The 24,012-nt window shown below is 38.6% G+C and overlaps 1 protein-coding gene across 3 annotated transcripts; it reads left to right on the forward strand.

Annotated features, from left to right (window-relative positions):
• Positions 1-48: 48 nt before the first annotated feature.
• LOC135474732 (transmembrane channel-like protein 7) lies at positions 49-22,694 on the forward strand. Of its 3 annotated transcripts, none has more exons than XM_064754315.1 (17): positions 49-184; positions 5,657-6,032; positions 11,151-11,220; positions 11,474-11,555; positions 12,151-12,410; positions 12,775-12,935; positions 14,664-14,811; positions 15,985-16,146; positions 17,268-17,440; positions 18,116-18,233; positions 18,649-18,746; positions 18,993-19,100; positions 19,367-19,442; positions 19,749-19,879; positions 20,111-20,266; positions 20,690-20,768; positions 21,159-22,694. In XM_064754315.1, the coding sequence occupies exons 2-17, from the start codon at positions 5,830-5,832 to the stop codon at positions 21,318-21,320; spliced, it is 2,187 nt and encodes a 728-aa protein (XP_064610385.1). In that variant the 5' UTR covers positions 49-184; positions 5,657-5,829; the 3' UTR covers positions 21,321-22,694. The 3 variants fall into 3 exon arrangements, with proteins under 3 accessions (XP_064610385.1, XP_064610376.1, XP_064610394.1); XM_064754306.1 differs by lacking the exon at positions 49-184 and adding an exon at positions 3,046-3,182; XM_064754324.1 differs by lacking the exons at positions 49-184; positions 5,657-6,032 and adding an exon at positions 7,907-8,527.
• The last annotated feature ends 1,318 nt before the right edge of the window (positions 22,695-24,012 follow it).

The following is a 24,012-nucleotide window of genomic DNA, read 5'->3' on the forward strand; positions in this document are numbered from 1 at the left end:
TCCAATAGCCGTTGTATATACCGATCCAGTCTACCGTGACATTTCAATAACGGTGTAGGCCTACCCGTGGTCGGTGTAGAGTTTATTCCGAATGTAGACGTATATGTACATGTCTGCATTTCTACGTGTGGTTTTGAGTGTTGTTTTGGATATCACGAGGTGGTCTGATCGCTACAGTGGGCAGGTGAGGAAAATATACTGTTTAAGTTGGCGCTAAGCATACATACTTAGCGCCATATATACCGATTTATTTAAATTATTTTCAATTAATTATCAAACGTGTTTATGTCACATGGGTCTATGTAAGATGGGCCTACGGACAAGCACTAGTATATGATGGATTTAGGCAACATCACACATTCGCATAAACATGTGTTTCTATGCTTATAAGCTGCACTTAAAGGCCAATATGCATGTACCATCTCAACCCCGTCCATACAGGATGATACAGGATTTACCAATATGCCAATATGGATGAAAAAATTATTCCCATAATGCCATTATGTCTTTGATTAGTGTTTAGCGATATACTCAAAATGATTTGCTTGTACGGCAGTCATTTTTCATGGGTGGAGCGACCGGAGTAAACGGAGAATTCACCTGAACAGGTAAACTTTCTGACTACAATGGAACATAAATTTTCATTCATGCACATCAGGAGTTCAATGTGTCATATTGGTCATGCACATCAGGAGTTCAATGCGTCATATTGGTCATGCACATCAGGAGTTCAATGCGTCATATTGGTCATGTACATCAGGGGTTCCATGCGTCATACTGATCACGCACATCAGAAGGCCCATGTGTCATATTGGTCATGCACATCAGGAGTTCAATGTGTCATATTGGTCATGCACATCAGAAGTTCAATGTGTCATATTGGTCATGCACATCAGGAGTTCAATGTGTCATATTGGTCATGCACATCAGGAGTTCCATGTGTCATAGTCATGTACATCAGGGATTCCATGCGTCATACTGATCACGCACATCAGAAGTCCCATGTGTCATATTGGTCATGCACATCGGGAGTTCCATGTGTCATATTTGTGAAACGCGGGGCATTGGAATCCAACTATATAGGCCTAAAAATCGAAATAATGGTGCAATTTTTCAACAAAACCCTCTGACAATATTGTTACCAACGTTTTTCAGTGTAAAAAAAGTACGTACAGGCTTTCAATATTTGTGTGTCACACGAAGTTGTAAATTTGCACTATGTCTTGGCAATACCTGTGATACAGTTCATTCCTGCTAATCTGCATCTATATGCGTTTTACACTGGAATTCTGTGTTTCATACGTTACCCTAAGAAAGAAACACATAGGTGACACATGGTGGTACATGTCACATCAAACGTTGAGGTAAATGCCCAGGTGTGACATGCGTGGTGCTATAATCAAATAAACTTCTGTTGCTTATGCTATAATTGTGTAACTTGTCAGAAAATGCCAGCTTATTAAATCGTATCCTACTTTGAGTTAAAGCAGATTTATTATTGTTTTTGAAGTTTGCTGTATACATGTAGTCTTCAACAACTGAGATGGCAGGTTCGAATCCAACCATGGAGATCTGTTTAGTTCAGTCGAGACAGATTTTTTTTGGTGAGTTCATGACAAAGTCCGGCTCCTGTTTGTTTTTTGTTGTTTTTTTTTTTGTTTGTTTTTTGTTTGTTTCTTTGTTTTTGTTTGTTTTTTTTTTTTGTTTTCTATTTCCTATATTCATTAATATGGTCAAAGTTATATAAGTAAAATATTGTTCGTTGACTGTTTTACGCCCATATTAAAAAATGTGACACTTATAAGATATAACTGTCAGTTGCATGGACGGAGTTAACTGGAGTACCTGGGGTAAATTACCAACGTCTGGTACGTAACTGACAAACCTTCACACTGCATGGTAGCTTATACAAATATGGACATTATATTGGTTGCAGATAACATTGGACGATAGCAAACTCTGCACTGGGATGCTTATCGGGTATCTATTTCTGGCCACATCCCAACAACTCTTACTAGCAAAATTGTAGTAAATGTCCTTGGTAAATTTCCCAAAAATATCGGTGGATAAATTCAAACCAATCGCGAATGTAAAACTTTGATATGAATTCTAAGTCTCATTTCTGAGAACCGTGTCCTACTGCGTAAGATCGAGGTACTCTATCGCTATAGGCTTGTATTGTTTTGGTTGATATCTTAGTTAAGTCTGTGATTAAGGTAGACATCTATCTTAATCACAGGTGGCCTCCACAAAAACCTTTATTTTATTGGATAAGTTGTCATGATCTGATCTGACTAATTACTGCAGAAATTTGGGACTGATTCACATCTGAACTCATTTAAGAATATAGTATGACTCTAGACGTGAACTGATGGGAAGACGCAAGCTAATGAATTTGTAAAATGCTACAGACGCTGTCTCGTCGAATTAATATATATAGATAGGGTCTGTTATGGACATTCACCCAAAGTAAGAAATATTTACAGCCATGTTAAATTAAAAAAAAATACAAGTTCAATGCCTAAGTCTCTGCCTCATAATGAAAGTACATGTAATTACATCTACATATTCTGGTACACAGAATTACACTTTTATAAAGTCACTTGTCCTCAGAGCCCCTCAACCCCAAACCCACCCAACCCCCACCCTCAAACAAGCGCAAAGTTAACACATATGCACGGGCGTGTAAGTGTTTACAACACTTAGCGGGGTATTGTAGTCAATTGTAAATTAACAATTTATCACATACGAACCAAACATTTGCATCAAGGATTCAATAGCTGATGTGCTCATAAATGATGTACATATGGTCCTGAATGGGTAGACGTCACCTATATAAATGATATCTTAGACAAGCCGTGTAACATGCACAAGTCCTTTGTTATAATCGATAACCGTAGCTCAGATAATTGGACAAAAAGTAAGTTTGTCAACGTCGATATATACGTACACAGGAACAATCTTCGGAAAAGAGCTTCAGAGAAGCCTTAAAGACAGCACCAACAGTTTTCTTAAGTATCTTGAAATATTGTTTGCCGATATATAAAATACTTAAGGCACGGATAATACAATGGCCAAAGGCAGGCGGACCAGCAGCGAGGGGTCACTACCCGACATGATCCAAAGACAGTGGCTGACTCCCAGATCTGCAGTTAATGACGGATTGACGGCAATTCGGATTGGTGAGACCTTTCTCTGTGGTAATTGTAACATTGACGAGATGACAAACGAGGCAAAAAAGAAATAGGTTTCCTATCTAGTTGCAATCTCTATTCACCGCTACAACTGTTTATTTGTCCATAAACACATCTTTTCTTTAATGATGTCGTCTTATCGTATTTAAATTACAGAGTCATGCTTTAATTTTTCCTGAAGCTGATTTACAGCGTTTTAAAAGTGCTGACGAATAAGGCATTCGCCACCTCTCGGTATTACTTGGTGCCAGTAAAACTTCTTATCGATATTTGGAAATGCCATTACTAAATGCTATGTACCTGCTCCATTACAGCACTACAAAGTATGGTTGCATTGGGGTATTTGTTTGTGTCCCCCTAACTTCTGAAAGCTTTTAACAGACGGGGGTGTCAAAGTTATTGACGTCCAAATTATTACCGTACACCAACTTAATTCTAAATGCATTAGCGTCTTACTCCATAAAGGTGCCATTAATTGCTTTGAGTCATATAGACCAACTGCTTGCAGTAATTCATGTAATAAAAAGCTACAATGACGCATTCACTTGGTCTGTACACTGACGTATTTCGGCCGGAACTCGTGAAAACATATACGTGTGGTTCCTCGTCATGCAATCTTAAGTTACCTGTCGTGACTTAGCCGGAGCCCGGTCTACATTACTATAATTACGATCCTCATTATACGACCATGGAGTCGGTTTAATTATTTACTTGATTGGTTTCTGTTGCAGTCCTCCATGAACTGAACCCAGTGACACAGCAAAATCACTGAAAAATCAATGAACCCATCAAGTGTTGCATGATCGATTGATTGACCAATACACAATATAATAACAATAATAATAATAATAAACATATACAACTTGTCAATCTTAAGGCCAGTACAATTATTATTCCATATACAAAAGAATTTATCGAAATTGCAATGTTTACAATCTAGTGAGGCTGATGTTTTCAATATTACAATTATGACCGATGTTTTCAACACTACAGTCATGGCTGATGTTTTCAACACTCCAATCAAGGCTGATGTTTTCAACACTCCTATCACGGCGGGGGTTGTCTAGTATCGGCCACATGAGGACCATGCAATTTGTTGGAAATTTATGCTATAAATCACCGATGAACTCTGTAAGCTCATAAACGCACAGCTGTTCACTCGTTAGCCCGTGTTGATGATCGACTGGCGTCCAAATTACACAGAAAGTATATCAGTTATACGGACTTCATATTAAACATATATTGCCCTTAAACATCGGCAATGAAGACAGCTTTATCGCATGGCGGCGATTTATAGCGGGAAATAAAGAAAGCGCTCCTCGCGTAAACCTGTACCCTGTGCTAGGCCTTAATAGTACTTTCGTACCTTATGTAGTCTTGTATGCGTGTCATCTTTCGCTGTATAAGAACCTTAATGGTGATATGTGGAACCTTTTATTCTTTATGAATGAGAGTCAAATGGAACCCATGTAAGTGACCCGTTTTGACGTTCGTATGGGCTATCTGGAATGGCCAATGCCATCTGTTAGCGCCTTTAGAAGTTGTTGGTTTAGACAACTTTTTCTTTGTCTGTGAAATGTCAGCAGGTTAGCTAGAATAATGAATTACTACAGACGTTTATTATTGACTTGATTGTTGCTTACCGCCACACTCGAGAATTACACTGGAAAACATTTCTTCTTCGTCGAGACCAGTGTGGGCTGTTCAAATTCTATCTGGTAGACGATTACCTGTCTGGTCATTATGACCAGTAAAGACTTTGGAATATTGCAAATATAAAGACATATCTGTTAATTTCACCGAGAGGCAAACTTAGTGTGTACACATGTTTAATGCCATGCGTGATAGTTTATTGTAGTGTATAGGGGCCTATATTTGACGAGTATTATAAAGATCACTTTTCGTCAATCCTGCGTGTCATTTAGGTGAAAATTCTTGCGCATTTCTTCAAACACATATCAAGTTACAAGAACTTAAAAGTTACTTGACGTCATTCTATATACGGAACTAATTGAGTGGTATCAAATTCATTTCAGCATGAGCAATCATGCGCACATAATTCCCTAATATCTCGCACTAACAAGAGATCAGATAAATAATAAAAGTTTTTGGACCTATAAAGGAGTATAATGTATAAACTTGCAGCCATTGCATGGAAACTTTAACTGAGTTGAATTTGGAGATAAGTATTTACTTTATACAATATACAGTTATTAAAGGCTCGACGGAGTTTTGCCATAATTACACCACGAAATGTCTGCCCGTTGAGGAGAACGGGATATAGTATTCCGACAAAAGGTTCGTTGTTAATAGGCATGTAGTATAGGCAATAGGCAATTAACTGACCATTTGCTATCGATGCGAATCCTCATCGAGGTTAATAAACAAACAGTTTTGTCATGGTTAAGGTTGGTCATGCAACTCGATCGGCTTATGTGAAGGCCCTTAATTCTGTTTAACAGGAGCGGACGACCAGGTTACGACATCGCCAGAGGAAGAATCGATTCCCTCCTCAGTTATACCACAGAGTGCCACACAGAAAATAAAGACTGGAGTGAAGGCGAGCCCCTTGTGCAGCCTACCGAGTCATTTTGCGCTGAACTCACCTCTTGGCACCACTATATACCGTAAAAACATGTCCAAGGGCCGGAGCGCTGTCCACCCCGTCATCGTGAGGCCGGACTCCACAGTGGACGATGCTATCGTGCAGAGGCAGATCGAGAAATTGTCCCTGAAAGGCATCAATGTTCAGCTTGTGGAGGACGAAGAGGAGAAATGGACAACGGATCAGATGATCAAATCCTTACCGGCCTCTCTACCTGTGAAGAGAGCAGTCAGGTAGGTAGAACAGGTGTGGGCAATTCCAGTAGGCTGTACAAATATGCCTACGTTGATTAGCCAGTCTTTCAGGACGTGAAAAGGTACTATCAAAGGAAGATTGTGGTTTTAAGGAAAATGAAGACACATATCCCCCATATATATATATATATATATATATATATATATATATGGGCACTGTAGGATCATACTGGGAACGTGGGACCAGCTTATTGCCCCCAATTGCTCCCCCCCCCAAACGACAAAGTTGTTGACAGTTATCACCGTTGACGTCACAATATTATTTTCATAATTTCTGGACTGACCACTATATGGAAAACCTTTGGGAAACTGTGATGTAATGCTATTTTTACCACCCAAGAAGAAAGCCGACAAGCTTTTTTGTACTTTTATGTATGTTTGGACACATCACACAGTCCGTATTAAGAAACATAAACAAACCGTTTGATGTATCCCTTAATCTACATTTTAAGAGAGAGCACATTTGGGAAAATTAGAGGGTGCCAGGAAACATTTGGAAAAATTCAAACGTGGTTTTCGTATTTTAACTGACCTTTGTTCTTTTTTCCGACGGGGATGCGTGAGTGGTTTTAAAACGTCTGTCTCTTTCTTTTTTAATATTTCCATCTTTATGTGGATAACCATACTGAGTCCTGGTTCAAATAAACAGTATCCCTGAAATATTGTCTGTGCGCTGTTGACACCACAATCATTCAGTCAACCATAATATCTTATTCCTAGCTTGAAGAAAAAGTGAAACTGGAGCATAAAAGCACAAAAAAAAAGTAGATGCATATATCATTTCAAAGCGATTAAAAGGGCTGTGTGTAGTGAATAAGCTCTGGAAACGCTTGGCATATAGAAAGACAACTTGATTAATGTAGGTTACGGTATAGTGATAGACAGAGATAACAGATAGGCAACGTTGACAAGTTCGTATTGACTATTATATTTCATGTAACCTACAGTATGTTTAGTATATGAAATACCTTTTAAGGCATGTTATGAATAAGCCGGAACTACGCATACAGTCAACACTGCATTTCACGAAAAGCTTGTTACGTCAAGTACACATGATCGAAGAGTGACATGAAGAGTAAACATTGTAAAGTGGTTTGGGGGTGATCAAAGAATTCTGTGATGCATTGCACTGGTCAACTTTGTCGGTCGCTTCCAGCCGTCTGCATGTTAACTGCATAATAATAATAATATTATTATTATTATTATTATTACAAGAAAACTTGCAAGAAAACTTCGATCATAGCTTCTCACAAAGAGCCACTCACAAACCCCATTAGTTTTTAACAAATGATGTCTGGAAAACGAATTTCAAAAAAAAAAAAATCAAATTGTGATTAACGTGTGGTGTATGCTTAGTAGCCTATTATATCCAGAAACATACGTAGCTAGATTTCACCCATGATATAAATGCCAGTTATGTAATAAGTATAAAAGTAATTCGGCAAAACAAGGTATAGACTCGGGATTATTTTCTTTTAAAAGCATGTGTCTTGTAACGTGGACTGCCCATTTCATAACTTTATGGTCACGTCTGTGTTTTACGCCTATATATATATATATATATATATATATATATATATATATATATATATATATATATATATATATATATATATATATCTTGTGTATTACCGCTACTCCTTAAGTGTCGGAGTGACAAGCTGATACCACGGTGTCATAAACTGTGGTAAATTAAGCAAAGGGTCAGGCGGAAAACTTAACAGTCTGATGCTGAATATCTTTAGGTCTTCGTTGTTTGTGTGACTTCTATTTTTTTCGTGACTCTGCATGGATATTCTCGTGGATACACCTTATACAGCTGTATATCCAGTTTGATGTGAAGCTTTCGGTTATAGGAAGTGTAAGTACGTGTACCAACATGTTAGAGACTGTATCTCTTGACGGCCCTGCGTGCATTGCCACCTTAGTCACAAAGGGAATCGAGTAGGGGCGGAGGGCTGAGCCGTTACCTGTTCGCCCTTGAGCGTATTTTCACCTGGCTGTTGTCTTGGTCAGACCAATGACTATTGGCGAGGGAGGGCTGGTTATGTCGGCGTGACCCTCCAGTGAACCGCGTCTATAACCCACAGAGTGGATTTTAATTAATAATGGATTAGTGTTGGTGTTGGAGATATTGTATATAGGTGATATGTTTACATGACTATCCTGGATCCAATATAACCAATTGAGGATCGAGGGATCTCAAGAATCCGAAGAGTTTGCAAAACGACGCTTTGGCTATTAGCAGATATCGTGGAATAAATAAGTGGAACCATGTTTCGGGACCTCAACAGAGTTCATCCTGCGCGCAGGATAAATGTGGAAAGCCCTGCTACACAGGATTATTACGGTACAAATGAGGCCCCCATGATATACGGCACGGGAAAGTCGGGCTATGACAGCCCGCAGATTTCCTGGCCTCAGCCCACGGAAACCGAGGGCAGGTTCAAGAAAACCGCGCCTTTATCTGTCAGGTAACACCATCTTGTGCCTTTTGACCAATAGATAACATGATATTTTCAAGTCTTGTCAGTCGAGTAACATAATCGTAGAGAAAGCTTGTCCAGGGGGTAACATTATCTTATCTATATTCAACAGAAGTCTGAAGAAATACCTGTGTCTTAATTAACATGATCGTTACAGAACATAGCTCTACTCGATTACATTATCTTACCGAACCTCTGTCCTCTTACTCCATCTCTCTAGGACAGGTAACATCATTTTATCTATTTTCTCTTCGAGAAGCGCCAAATGACTGAACCTTTCTAACTATTACTCTCTGTAACCTTTTCTGTCGTCTACATGTAAGTGAACCATTGTGGTAATATTCTCTGACTGTATTGTTAAATATGATCTTAGTGAACGTCAGAAAATATCATCTTTGTACTCATCCAGCAATATCCGCTTCGTAAACTTTTGTCCGTCATTTTAATGAACCTTTCTCCCGTTGAGTAATAACATCTTAGTGAATCTTTCTCCGTCCGGTGATATCATCTAAGTGAATCGTTGTCCGCAGCGTCATCTTATCATACTCCAGAATACATGCATTTATTAGGAACCGTGCCTGTAAAGGAAGATCTACATACTGGAGTGTATAAGCATACTCTTTCGTAAAGAGCCCATAGGCTGAACAGGCTATAGAGGCCTAGAATATGCTTTTATTTCTGTCTGTTCTGATTTTTGAATGCGTCGGTCCAGTGTGATCCCAAGTGAGCTGTTAACCAAATTAGCAAACGAATTGGCTTGACTAGATTGTGCTATTACAGAATGTCCAAAAAAAAAATACTACCAAAATGGTTAATTCCATCCTGAATTTTGTCGTTAATAAAAAAGTAACTTCTTTTCAGCTGCGGATTGGTTTCATTTTGACATTTCGCGGTGCGAATCACCCGATAACTATGTGATAAAATTATACATTGTATACTGTACCAAGATACCTGATTACTACATCAATCTGATCATAGCATTTTTATAATCCTGAAAAGCACTTTTCTGCATTTTGGATTTGATTTATGTATATTTTTTATTTCATTTGATGTTCACGCCGTACTTCAAATATTTCACTTATACGACGGCGGCCATTGTTATGGTGAGGTTTTCATTTATAGATAAGATAATAGATAAGTATACTTAATAACTATCACCAAAAATTGGAATTGTGCAACGAAATATTCTGCTGACATTCAAACCATAACCGGCTTCAAAATATATCACTTTTAAATATCACTGAATAAGTAACACGCATGCGTGTCATGCATACACGTGCAAATCAGTAGACGAGTAAATGAATACAAAGATAAATCACACGACTTTGGATTGGTATTCAAAGCTCACATGACAATGGCGCGTTCACGAAAGACTGCTTAGATTGTGGCGATGATTTTCACCAAATAATTACAAACATAATCTGTCAGAACAAACTACGTGACAGAACAGTGTATGTATATAGACATCATAATAACATCAAAACTGTGCAGTGAGTCACTGTAGGAAATCAGCAAAAGTTACCCATACACACCAATACCGTCTGATTGTCACCGCACAAGACTGACATGCGGCCTACACATTCATATCATAATCTCACTGGTTGACGGTACACTACATCCATACAGCTGGTAACAACTGGTAATCACAGAACTAAGGTAACATGGTTTTTTCCACATTTAACCATGCCAAAGTCGTGTTCAGACGGTGCTATTGGCAAGTCGACCCGTTAAACTGGACTACTCGAATGCACCAGGACATGAGCTACTTCATCCTAACATAGTTCTCGACAAATGGCATCGTCTGAATGCGACTTGTGAAAATTACTTTAAGTATCCTATTTTCGTGCCACTTATTAAATTCGACGAGTCCATACGACATACCAATAAAGTAAAATGAACAGTTGCAGGTTTGTTTGCTTTGTATGTGTCACTTGCGTGGCAAGGGAGTGTTTTCCCACTCAAGCCGGATCTCTATTATCATAACTAGGTGAACAGAATAGTGTTTAGCTTTCCGTAGATCGTCTCTAATTTTACCGAACTGAACCCACAGTACACTGACTGACTGACTGACTCTTAACATTCTATTATTTAACAGTCATCGCTTAACTTTGTGAATACAGAAAATTAACACCCATAAAAGGACTTTGTCCAGTGGTTCCCTGATTTAAGGTATTTTTTCCAACTGCCTCCGGTTTAAATGAACCTCCTAGGCCTATAGCGAAAACTTCAAGAGCGAATGAACACATCAGAATCAAGTTCTCAGTCCAGTTCACATCTCACAAAAGTGTCCCTATTGCTGTGTACATACATCATAATCAAGTTCACATCTCACAAAAGTGTCCCTATGTGTACCATTCTTGGAATCTTCATATATGTTTGCTAAACCATATATAAGTAGTTGGTACAATTAGGTAACATGTCTGAAAACAACCTTTTTATAAGTAAATGTGTGTTACATTTGTGTCCAAACTGAAAGGATATATAGGCTGTTATATTATGGTAACTACATGTATAACAATAACGTGTAAAGGTTTATATTATACTTCAATGTACATAGTAAGTTGTCGTGTCTCTCCTGTACAACATTTTACCTGTTTTACTGGCTTTTCAGACGAAAACTTATAGATGGTCCTGTCAAGAAAGTGTCAGGATGTCAAGCTTGCAAACTTCAAGTCAAAAGGGTAAGACAAGGTGTCCACACAACAAATATGTAGCAGCCTGGATAAATACAGACCTGGGAAATATTATCAAAACATTTACAGATAAATAGTTAAATAATGAAAAATAATCATGCGTGTGGATGTAACTATACTTTTCGCCGGAACTCGTATTTTTGGGATATCTACAAGTAGGTTCAACATTGGATTATAACTGAGACTCCTTTCGATTTCTAATTTTGCATTTGCCTATTAGTCTTTTTGCTTATTTCCTCAGAGCTGGAAGAAGTTCAAGATCGCGTGCAATGAGCTCGGTTACAAGCTTACACTTTTCCACGACAGCTTTAAGGCAATTGAAGGTAGACATACTTGAAGATACATCATCCTGTGTAAAATGATTGGAGTGTCACGTGAACAAGTGTATATCTTATAACATAAAGATCTCGTTCTACATCGTCTATTCACCTTACATGAGACGCTGTGTTGGAAATCTTTATCAGTACACAGATGACTCCGCGTAGTGTGTAGTCTGCATGGGGCACTCTGGCGCTCAACCATCGCCTCATCTCGGAACATTATTAGATAATTGACCATGTGTGGTCTTTTCCCCCAACACAAGCACTACCTGTCGTGTGGAACAATTTTTATATAGAAAAACTGCAGGACGAATTTAAGTGCATTTGTGTAAATAGTGCGTCAACTGATATAGTTGTCAAAATTGAGAGCACTTCAACCCGAAATACTGATATTTTCATGATAAACTCAACTTTTAATCTGAAAGCTTAATATTCCCTGGCAGCTCTTGACTGGAAACAGTTGAGATTAGATAACTTTGTGGTAGCTTTGAAGCACCGTGTTTGATTTCGACATTTTGTCACATTTTTACACCTACAGTGATGCGCACTATGTACATTAATTAATTTCCTAACGCTGAATTGTTATATACTGTTGCAGGTTATCAAGGCGGTGGAGTTCTCTCCTACTTCGTGTTTCTCAAATGGCTGCTGAAACTCAACTTTTACATCTTCCTCCTGATGTTTCTGTTCACCACCCTACCGGACGTTATATTCCCAGAGTTGGATTACTCGTCCTCTGTGACCGGAAGTAGCACTGGAACAGCCAATCAAAACCTGTCGATCACATGTTCGGCGTTGTATACCGTCACCACGTCAGTGTGGGCTGTGGACAACGTTCAGGATTTCCTACAAGGCACGGTAAGTATCATAGTTTCTGAGCAAATGTCACACGAAAACTAGAGACCATGGTAGGCATTGTGGAATAATAATGCAAAATCAGCCCAAAATGGCTTACACGGTATATTGGTGTACTACATAGTCTACCATTGTCTCATCCGAAACTAACCCCAAAGCTCTTGTCTATTAGGATGGCTTATATTGATTGATACGTGAGGACTGCTAGTCATCCTTGATCTAAAGCCTACCAAATAATAAAAGTTCAGAGTCGATTTCTAGGCTAATCCTATACATGATTTATTAATGGTAATCAAATCAGATAAGTACGATATTTGAGTAAATGGCCCGTAATTGGTGTGATTTTTTCCCCTTGATGGCACAACAGGGCTGGATGGAAAAGACAGAGATGTTTTTCGGAGACTATGCCAGCACGGAACTCTCTATCGGCACCACGTCTGACGGAACCTTCAATTACAACATGCCATTAGCCTTTCTCACGGTTACTGTTGTCTGCTTCCTGCTTAGCCTTGTGTTAATGGCTGTACAGTAAGTATACATCAGCAGTACAACAGGCGTGCTACACCCGAGATGGGTCATATGCTATGTTCGGCACGCCAAAGGTTATACAGTATTGAGTTCTTAGATTTAGATCATCATCATATTTATACAAACCCATCCACATGGTGTAGAAACAATAATATTTGCTTTATGAAATAAAGTCTTTTCTATTAAATGCAGGTGCACACAATACTACGACAGTGAAGCAGTCGGATCAATGGTTATTTTTTTCCAGTTTCGAGCATGCATATATTACTGAATACCGCAAAGATTTATATCACCATAGCAACCCCACACCCCTGTATGTAAGACATTTTTAATTCGCCAACTGTGTCATAGCTTTTCTCAGCATAATCAAGTCTGTGATAGATTAACTTGGTCAGCGTCCCATCCACATACATATACATGTTGACCATTGACGCTTGTCTATTGGCTTATGTTTACTTTTTTCTTCTCGTTGCATCTGGTTATAGACACTTGTCTTAGTTCTTGACAACCATCACGCTTTACATTTCTCGCTTTTTCACTTTCCCCACCACATCCACATCTCTATCATGTGCACAGAACAGGAAAACACTTTAGAGAGTATCTAGCCAGCAGCGAAACCGATTCGTTTGTGAATGACGTCTACAGCTCCTGGGATTACGCCATAGAGGATGTGGACTCTGCCGCCATAGCACAGGGGACTATATACAGGACGTTAGAGGTGGGTTCAGGTGGCGTCAAAGAGGCTCATCGTGTAACCAAATGTGCGTACTTCACATCGTACCAACCCGTAACCCACTGACTACTAGCACAATGAAGGGCGTCTTTTGGATGCGCACATCATTCATACACTAAATTTCATGTTGTAACCGTGGTCTATATAACCGCATCATCGTATTTTATGAATGAACACCATTTCCCCACCAAATTCCATGTTGTAGTTGTGATCTGTAGCATGATCATTTTGTTTTATGAATGAACACCAAATTCTATGTTTTAGTCGTGTAGAACCATCATTATATCCTATGATGTACACAGTTTATTTTTATCTCCATGACTATTCAGCAATTAATCCCTTTGGGCAACTGACAATTCCTGTGCCGGTAGTTAATAATAAATGTACGTGCATGTAGTAACATACAACAAGAAGAAGTTTTTTGTTAAGTTTTGACTATGACAATTAATAACATTAGATTAACTTTGTATAACCGTTCGTGGGATACCGTTGTATATTGTTAATAAGATTCACATAACAGGATAAATTTCAACGGATTACACCAAGAATAATTCCCTCAGGTTTAAAGTAGCAAAGCCCGTAATCACTTCTAATACGAAAAAAAACAGCAGCTCATACCTCCCTCCCACTCCGACCAGCATGGCAATGGTCCCTGTGAGCATAGATATTTTCGACTCCAAACAGCAGAGAGTCGTCTCAGTGAAGAAACACTAGATAAAAGAGCAGTGGAAATCCGTCCTGCAACAAGGAAGCACATTACAGGTACATGCACTCTAAGGACTCCTTCGTCGTCATATGAATTGTTAAGAACGACGATTCAGTCACTCAAACCCAAGCAGCAGAGTGTACCCATTCCGGACCCATCAGCCTGTACATAATACAGACACATACACCCACATACATCCAAAAAGATCACAAATAAAGGGAAAACAGGTAAATTAAAAAAAATTGCCTGGGAAGATACTTTGTCAACCTGACTGGGTTTCTCCTTGTAGCACAGGAGGTGCTTTAAAGGAAACCCTATTTGTCAGCGGTGGAAAGTCTTACAACAACCACAACACAGTGTATAGCGGTTGGGACTACAGTCTGTCGGATGCGGCAGGGGTCGGTTACAGACACAGCAGTCTTTATAACGAGATCATGGTAAGTATATAGACCCCAAGGGAAAGGGAGTATAAACACGACAGAGGGAGGAAAACCTGACCTTAACCCAATGGGTTTCTTCTTCAAAAGATTAACGGCATTAATTTGTCCACTGTATAGTAAAACATTTTCGCACAGACCTAGGCCTACATAAGCATTGTGACCCCTTATATACAGGATACCAACTTGATCACGGAGAATATTACCTGTATACGTCAAACAGTCAAGATTGCCTATAGTCATTGTAAACGATAAACTTGTAGTGTGTGTGTCTCAGTGTTGTAAAACGATGAAGTGAAATACGAACTAATGTCCCTTTCATCATCCCGCATGATCGTTGAGGTTCCCACACACTATGCATGTACCAGTTGTAACGTTACGATGGCGGAATGCCTTCACTTTGTCCCACATGTTTGAACACATAAGGATAATGTTTTCGTTTTTTAACAGTTTCATTTATTCCATTTGCCTATGTAACACTCTACAGATATAACCCATTCCACGTTTGGGGCCTCTTGCACAAAGCGATCGTAGCCTAAGTTTACTGTAAGTACAATGGCAACATATGTTTTTGAACACTTAACTTTGTGCAAGCGGCCCCTTTACCATAAGAAGGCAATAGCTCACTGCAAAGGGATGTAGTTGTGTCGGAACGTTACATTTAGGGAGAACCGTGTAATGTCACTTATCTTGTACTGGCACTAATGTTCCACTAATCTTGTCAAGCTGAGAATGTTTTACGTAGCTATATTCTAACACAACACTGCGTACCGACTGTGTACGTTTGTAGTTGAAATACTTGAAAAACAAGAGTACAGAGTTTTGAAGGTTAAAATATTCTATGCTATGTGCCGTAGCAGGCTATCTGTTTATTGGTCTTAACAAGCGCGTGATTAATTTCTTTTCATTGAACTGAGACTTCTGAGAAATATAACCTGCAATCATTTTTCGTAATCCAAGCAATTTTGTTAAAATGTATCTTACACATTTTCCACAATATTCGTCCGTACCAATTCGGTAAAAATGTTTCTGTTTCCGTAAAATCCGTAAAAATGTTTCTGTATCCGTACTTGTTTTTGATAGTTTTTTAAGAATGTCTTGTGCCAGTATTGGCTTAAGCCTATGTATTTGTCCGTCTGTTCGAGCACTAACGCTGTTTGTTGGTCGAAATAGGCTAACATTGCAGATGCTGAATACAACCAGCAGCGGACTGAGCACACGGCGTGTAGTAAATGTAAACTCTACACACTACGGGTAATTGTCAACCTGATCGTACTGGCAATCCTTGGAGGGGGAGGATACCTGATTTACTACGTCACCAGTTTTACCACAGAGGTAGGTCAATCCGTATGCGCAGCATTGTCGTACTTTTTCCCAGGGCCACGCTCAGGAGCCTTGCAAACTGTTAAGAATCATTCCAGAATTTGGCCGATGAGTATACGCCTTTACATAGATGTGACTTTATTCATCCGACTCAGGTTAAAACAATCTAGAAACAGACCGATTTTTCTTAGAAACTGACTTTCTAAGTGCAAAGGCGTGCCTTTTCCCGCGCAGTGGATTACCACTGGGGTCCCAGCTGGATTTACCAATGTTGTATTGCAATTCACAAGCAGTATGTTACCAGCTTGCTCATTAAACTCCAACGTAAAGGCAGGAATGAGCAATACTAGTATACAGACTACATGTCTTGGGTTCGAATTAGTTTAGTCCAGAAAGTTTTCTCATGCCAGGAGAAGTGCTGCTGTGCCATATGTTAGGGCTGCGGCTATTAGTTTGTCAAACCGGCAAATGTGTATATGCCGGTTATCACTTGTGACCTGATTGGATCCATAATCCATTATTCAAAATGAATCTGTCATAGGGATTTGTCCTATGTCCATTTTCTGAATGGATGTGCATAGTACATGTACATACACAAACCTGGGCACTAGAAAAACAAATCTTAATGTATCGGTACAGATGGAACAACTTCGATCACCACATTTCTTCAGCTTAAAATACAAATATCATAGATCAAATTGCCTCAGCCATAATTATAGTTTATCTGTCTAAAAAAGTTTGGTTTGTTCTGTTATGACAAAAGGTTTATAATACTTACGGCCCAACTTTATCAAGAAACTTGAGACTTAAGTCATAAATTGCAAATCCTTAAGAAGCCAAATTCAGAAAAGGAAAATACTGAAATTGTATGCAGTACATGGTTCTACAGTAATGATTCTGTGAACAAAGTCAAAACTTTCTAGAGTGAAAAATTTTAGTAGTAGCTGTGTTTAAATTTTTTACTTAAGTCTTAGGACGTTTGATAAATACGGGCCCTGGTATATATTTGTCTTTACTGACCTATTTGCACACATCTACAAATAAACAACGTACCGTTACATCACCAGCGGTAGCTGTAGTTATGTGTGATTCAGACAATATTTTAACACATTATGACTTTTCTTTTTCTTTAGTTTACCAAAAGTAGTTCGTACACTAGCGCTGATCGATTCGTACAACTCTTGGTAGAGTTTTTACCGTCGCTGACGATTACCGGGTTGAACGTAGTCTGCCCGATCCTGTTTGGTATCCTCGTCAAACTGGAGTCCTATACCCGCGGTGTGGAAATACAGCTTATGCTTATCAGGTACACGGACTGGCAGTGCATTTTATCTTACAAATGCAAAGGAGTTTAATATAACAATCGAATAGAGACACAAATGCCCAAACATTACAATCTGGGCATTATATTTGTCTGCTTTAGAGACCCAAGCGACAAGCCTGACATCCATATGCCACTTGCAAACCATGACAGGACATTCCAGATCAGTGAAATTCTGGAGCCTCATGCTTGTCATTGACTGCTTGTTCTTAAGTCGCAGTCACACTTAAACTCGTTTAGGTTCATCCCTGTCTGTTGATCCAAATGTTGTTTAGGTCACAACCAAACTGGATTAACTTAATCCAGTAGACTCATAAGAGGTATGGAAAGAGGTATGGAAATAAAGTTAGCCTTTTCCAGTGGCAAGATGTAAACCCTTCTATTGGCTCTATCCAATTTTCTCCCACCATAATGCTGACCGCCGCCGTAAAAGTGAAATATTCTTTAGTATGGTGTAAAACACCAAATAAATAAATACATTTAAAGGCTTCTCTTAACAAACTGTCTGAACTGGCTTCCGTATATAGCCATATGGTGTTAGTGATGTTTGGTAAAGAAAAATTACCCAAACCCAAGTAGTCCCAGGTGTTTTGTCAGAGCATCTGCGTCCTCGATAAAACATTAGCATAAATCATCTCAGAGTCAAATCTGTTTTGTCAGGGTGGTGTTTTTAAAGATGGCATCCCTTGCAATGCTGGTAGCCACGCTCTACGCGGAGATCACCTGCACACCGAAGGATAGCTGTCTGGTGGGGACATCGCCATGCACGTCATTGAAGGTGAGAGCAAGGTCATTTAGGGCCTTATTTTGTACACTACGAAAAAGTCCTGTGGTTTTGAACACAAATACTGACTAATACTTAGAGATGGCCTTACATATAGTAGATATTTTTTGTTATACTTGGACCAGATTATGAAGATTAGTGAAAACTATATCATAGAATTTGCAGATATTTACTTATCTCGGTCTGTTTGGTTGTATTCCAGCAGTAACAACGGTATTTCATATTAAATATAATGCATCAATGTCACCCGTCGGTCTCACAAGAAGTGTATTTTGGTGGCTGTAACGTAATATGTTACTGATTGTCACAGTTTTGGGAATCATACGCTCGTCAACGTACATGTACATGGTCAGTATTATATATCTCCTATTTGTCGACTGTATTCGTGAAATTTCTTTGATTGTCATAGTGCTGGGAAACTTACGCTGGTCAGCAGTTCTACAAACTGGTCATCACTGACTTCCTGGTTGCATTTGTCTCAACGTTCTTTGTGGAATTTCCCAGAAAGTGAGTATGCACATGTACCAATGACGGTGCCCTTGTCAGTCTACGTTTAATTGTTCAGAAGGGGTCATTGTACACACATGACCTGTGTAGTAAAGTCTTCTTGGTTTCACGTGACCAAATTTAAGTGATCTGTTCTGTTTGATAGAATTGGTAAACGTATATAATCTGAATTTTGTTTTAAATATCTTCTTAGGCAATGAACTGACCCGAACCACGTCAGTTCTACTATGTGGTCTTTATTTTCAGGCTAATTGTCACCAAATGTCAGTGTTGCTTGAGTCGATTAATTGGTCGTCAGGAATACGACATTCCCAAGAATGTCCTGGATCTTGTCAACTCTCAGATGTTACTCTGGTAAGAAACTTCTGTACAGGATTAGATATATATGTCTATGCGTCGAAACAGAAACATGCCTATTTGGTAAATTATCTGTGCAGGTTTTTACCGCTGATTGAGTGAAACAGGTATCTTGCACTCGCTTGTTTTGATCTGGTCTGGTCTTGGAAATCGTTCTAATTGGCCAGACTGCGTAATGAAATTTTAAGACACATTAAATTAATATTCATACTTTTTTGAGCACGTTTTATCAATACACCACTCTTCATCGTTTTGGGTTTCAGGATTGGGTTCTTTTTCGCTCCCTTGATCCCGGCAGTGATTGTGATAAAACTTTTTATTACGTTTTATTTGAAAAAGGTAAGCATTTATTAGATTAGCATCTTTATGTGAAGTAATTCTTTTGCATACCACAGAGCTCAGTGTTTATTTATGAAGTGGAGTGATTCTATGCAATAAACTTCGTTAATGTGCATTTATTATGCGTGTGGCTCACTGTTGTAAACATAGAGGCAGGTTTCACGTGTATAGTACAACGGACCTGGATGTTTTTACTAAAATTTCCAATATGTTTGCATTTCTTTGCTAATTCATTTTAGAAAAACGTTTTGGATCATTAAGTAAACAAAACCACAATCTCTATCCGCCATTACCTGTTTGTTTCAGTTTTCCGCCCTCGTTAACTGCATCCCGCCGCAGCGTCCGTACAAGGCCTCCAAATCCAACATGTTCTTCATGGTCATCCTGATGTTTGCTTTCTTTCTGTCATGCGTACCGGTTACGTGGTCTGTTGCTAGGTATGTATTTAATCTTTCTCTGATTTAAGACAAAATGGCTTCATGTGTGAAAGATTGTAAATTGTATGAGCATCAAGGGGTCATGAAATGTCAAATCAAGTTTATCTCCCAGAAATAAAACTGGTAGGATATATGTATATACATTGTTGTAAAGCAAAGCAGCTTACATTACAGGTTTACCGTCTCCACCATTGCCAAGATAACGCAGTGTCACATTTTACCTGATTTCAGCTTGACACCGTCTAAAGGGTGTGGCCCATTCCGTATCTATGACAACATGTACGACATCTACTCGGTAGTATTCGCCACGTGGCCGAGCTGGTTACAGGGCGTCATGAATTTCCTGTCTTCGGCAGCCTTCGTCTTACCATTGCTTCTTTTCCTTGGGTTAGTATTAATTGGAATACAGGATACTACTGAGCGAGGCATTCATACCAAGTCTTTGATCTCGTTATCTGAGAAACGTTTCCGCCTGTCAGGTGACTGCATCACTCAAAACAGCATTTCGCATTGCATTTTGTACCCACGGTCGTGGCTTGACAATTTACTTCACGCGAAGAATTAATATGGTAATACTGTTCTGTTAATGTATGCACTTTTGGTCAGCGTTCTGTAGGGGTAACATTTATTAAACGTTATAGAAACAGTCAGCTTCGGTAGTAATTTATTAATGGCGGTCAATCAAAATTGGTTGAAATCGCCGTGCTTTTTCGCTGTTTGAAACTAGACATTGCGGTTTATTATAGGTATATTTCCTGAAATCTTTGTCTGTTTGCTTATTTTAATTTTTGTGAAATATTGATTTTTCAGGTTGGTCATATACTATTTCCGAGTTGTGGCCAACACTAGCAAAGACATGGTGAAAATGTTAAAAGATCAGTTGGTTTTGGTGAGTTGAGAACATAAACAAAAAATAATAGTTTGGATCACAAACTCCTTGAAGACTACAACCATACTTGACTTAATATCCTTTAAATCCGTTGAAAGTTTTAGTCTAGTACTTTGTGTAGTAGGGAAATGTGTCATTATTGAGATATTGATAAAAACAAGTAATTGATTACGGTTTGATTCCACATTTATTCAGTCAGAGATACTCTCACACTAGAGTTGATATTTAGATTGTGCATAACTAACGTCGTATTTTGTTTCGAACATGCATCCTGTAGTTGATATTTTTCTTGATTACTGTGTTGACAAAGACGTTCACTAGACTGAAGGTGAGACTAGACAGAAAGGAGAAATTACACTGGCATTTCTAATGAATTAATTAACTTTGCAGGAAGGCCATGACAAACAGTATCTCATGAGACAGCTTGGGCCCCAGACACAAGGTGGCACCAGGGGACGCACAAACCGGCCCGCTCCTGCTAAAGCGCCCTCTACACTGCCAGCACCGGAAGAGTCGAAACAACCAATACCGTCAGAGGATTCATGGGCGTGATACGTGCTGATTGTAGTCATCATAAATTCGCGCCAATTTTTCTGTGATATTGACTTCGTGGCGTCATTTCAGAATACACATTATAGCCTGATGTCATCAGACTGTATGAATACTGTGACTGACAAATGTGCTCTTTAGATGCTGTGAAGTACAATTTTATACTACATTCTCACACTGTGTTGGGGTGAGATGAAGTTCATCCGTCTTTTCTTCCGTCCTCTTGTTTTGTTTTTCTTTATTTGTTTTGTGTGGGGTTTTTTTCGTTATTTTTATGAAATACACATCTGCAATTTTAAATGCTGCTTTATTTTTATTGAAATATTGAAAGAAAAAGTGTGATAAAAGTGATGTCCTTTTGTACAGATATGTCATTTTGGAGCAATGTACACCGCACTATAACGAGTGATCTCGGCTTTGTAAATTGCCATCATAAAACTTTCTATGACATGTATATTGAGTTTTAGATTTTGTAGTGTTTTCCATGAATACTTGCTTTGTTCTGGGTAGTCCAGCTACTGCAATTCTTGTAAGATTTATCAAAAAAACTTCTGAGCACATTCTGCGGGTGGGATTTATATCAACTGTATATTTACAATATTGATACAATGACTTAAATTTTAAATGTATATGCATTCTTTTGATCAATGCAGTAATCTGTTTATTCCAATATGTTTTGATGTGAAGATAGCTATATATGAAGAAACAATTGGACTATAGGTAAGGCACTGGGAATGCAAGACAATATCTATATCTTATAAGAAACAGGTAAATATGGGATATATACATCTACATGTAGGCTTGAGCCGTATAAGGTGTGGTTGCATGGTTTCTGATTTCATATACGTATATAGCCTGCCTCTGTATGTATATTTATTTAAATCTCCGAATTTTTTCTTGCACTTTAACATTATTTCTGATTTATTATTTTTTTACTATTTTTATAAATTTTGCTTTACTTGATGTGTATGCAACAATGAATCCGTTAACCTATATTCACTGCATGTATTCGTGTAGTAACACAAGGGCAATGATGATTCACTGTTCCAGTGTGCAAGTGGACTACACTGTGTCCTGCTCCATAGATGATGTGTTGTATGTGGGGAAGGAAGACAATGACGCTGTTTTTGTTATCTCATTTGTTCAATGTTATACAACTCACTTATACAGCCTACGGTCAGTGACCACGTTCGCAAAAGTGAAAGAAACTGAAGCAGGAAATGTAAATGTAGGAAGATGTACTATTTAATCGTATGCTCATTTATATATTGATTTCATAAACCAGATAAGAGACATATAATTTCTTACATCAACGAAGTATGTAAAGCTTTTCAAACTGCAATTAAATTGGCTTCAATTCTTTTTAGTTCCATAAAAGAGCTTTCAGCGTTATTTAAAATTAAATATCCAAAGAAACTGTTCCAAGTTTGAATATCAATTTAAATTTCACTAAAGGCGCGGACAAGTGAGGTACTCTTTTATTATGGGCCAAGCGACACTCGGTGCCATTTTCATCACGAAAATGGTAACCAAGATAAAGCTGGAAAAGGGAACTAAAATAGTCGTGATTTTGCACCACTTTTGGTGCTATATGGTACACTGTGTCATTATCGTGTCTAATTCCGCTTAACACGGGGCTAGGGCGTATATATTAATTGTCGGGTTAGATCGCCACCATGGGTACATGAAAAGTTGCAACTAAAGCGCGGGTATAAGACACACACTTTGATTATGGACAACTTGTATACTATAGCACATTCTGGATGTTGATTTCATTCATTCGACCATGAAGTATTGTTTGATGGTCGGTCATACGTGGGAAGGTCTGCGAGCAACATGATGGTGATGGGTTTCCCCCCGGGCTCCTTACGGCTATGAACATCAAACAAGTAAATATATAAGTAAAGACATTCCAAGAACGCAAACCTCCGCTACAGCCAATGTACAAATCTTCCACTGTGTCATATTGCAATGGAGCTGAATCGTTTAACAAATTCCTAGATCTGCATGGATCTAGGTCATGATAACCATCAAATTGTATGGATCGGTGCTTTGCCCAAGATCAACTTGTGCACAAATTAATTCACTCAAAATCCGTGCATAACGTTTTATGTATATACTAGCAGTTGCTGACAGACACACACACGGACAAATGAACGTCGGCAAAAACATTTAAAAAAACATAAGGGCACAACAAAGAGACCAAGAATTGACATTTTAGCCATTGCTAATTTAACAGAGGTCCAACAGCCTAGTGAAAACGGGCCACACTATGTAAAATGAAAGATTACCATTAGATACGGCAAGTATAGAACAATAAATATCAAATGTGAAGATGCAGCCGTGCAAGCTTTTCACCAGTGGACAAGTTTACGTTGTAAAGCAATATTTTGACCTGATATGATGATCTGATATTTTGACTTCGAAAAGTCTAAGATCGTTCCGTCATTCCTTGACCAGATCAAACCCTGACTGCAGAATCACACCTAAAGCACTGACACACTTAGATTTCCACTTGATATTGAATATACTCAAGTTAAAACGTTTTCAATATAGGCTGTAAAGCAAATAATTTGACATTGTGAAATGTGTAAATCCGAATTTCAGGGTTGAACCAAACATGAATCAACTGCCAGTGCGTTACTGAAGTACTGTCATTCATGTTTCTTTTGGGTTGAGAATGCTTGCTTTGTTC

This window comes from Liolophura sinensis, chromosome 1 (genome assembly GCF_032854445.1).
Source record: "Liolophura sinensis isolate JHLJ2023 chromosome 1, CUHK_Ljap_v2, whole genome shotgun sequence".
NCBI lineage: Eukaryota > Metazoa > Mollusca > Polyplacophora > Chitonida > Chitonidae > Liolophura > Liolophura sinensis.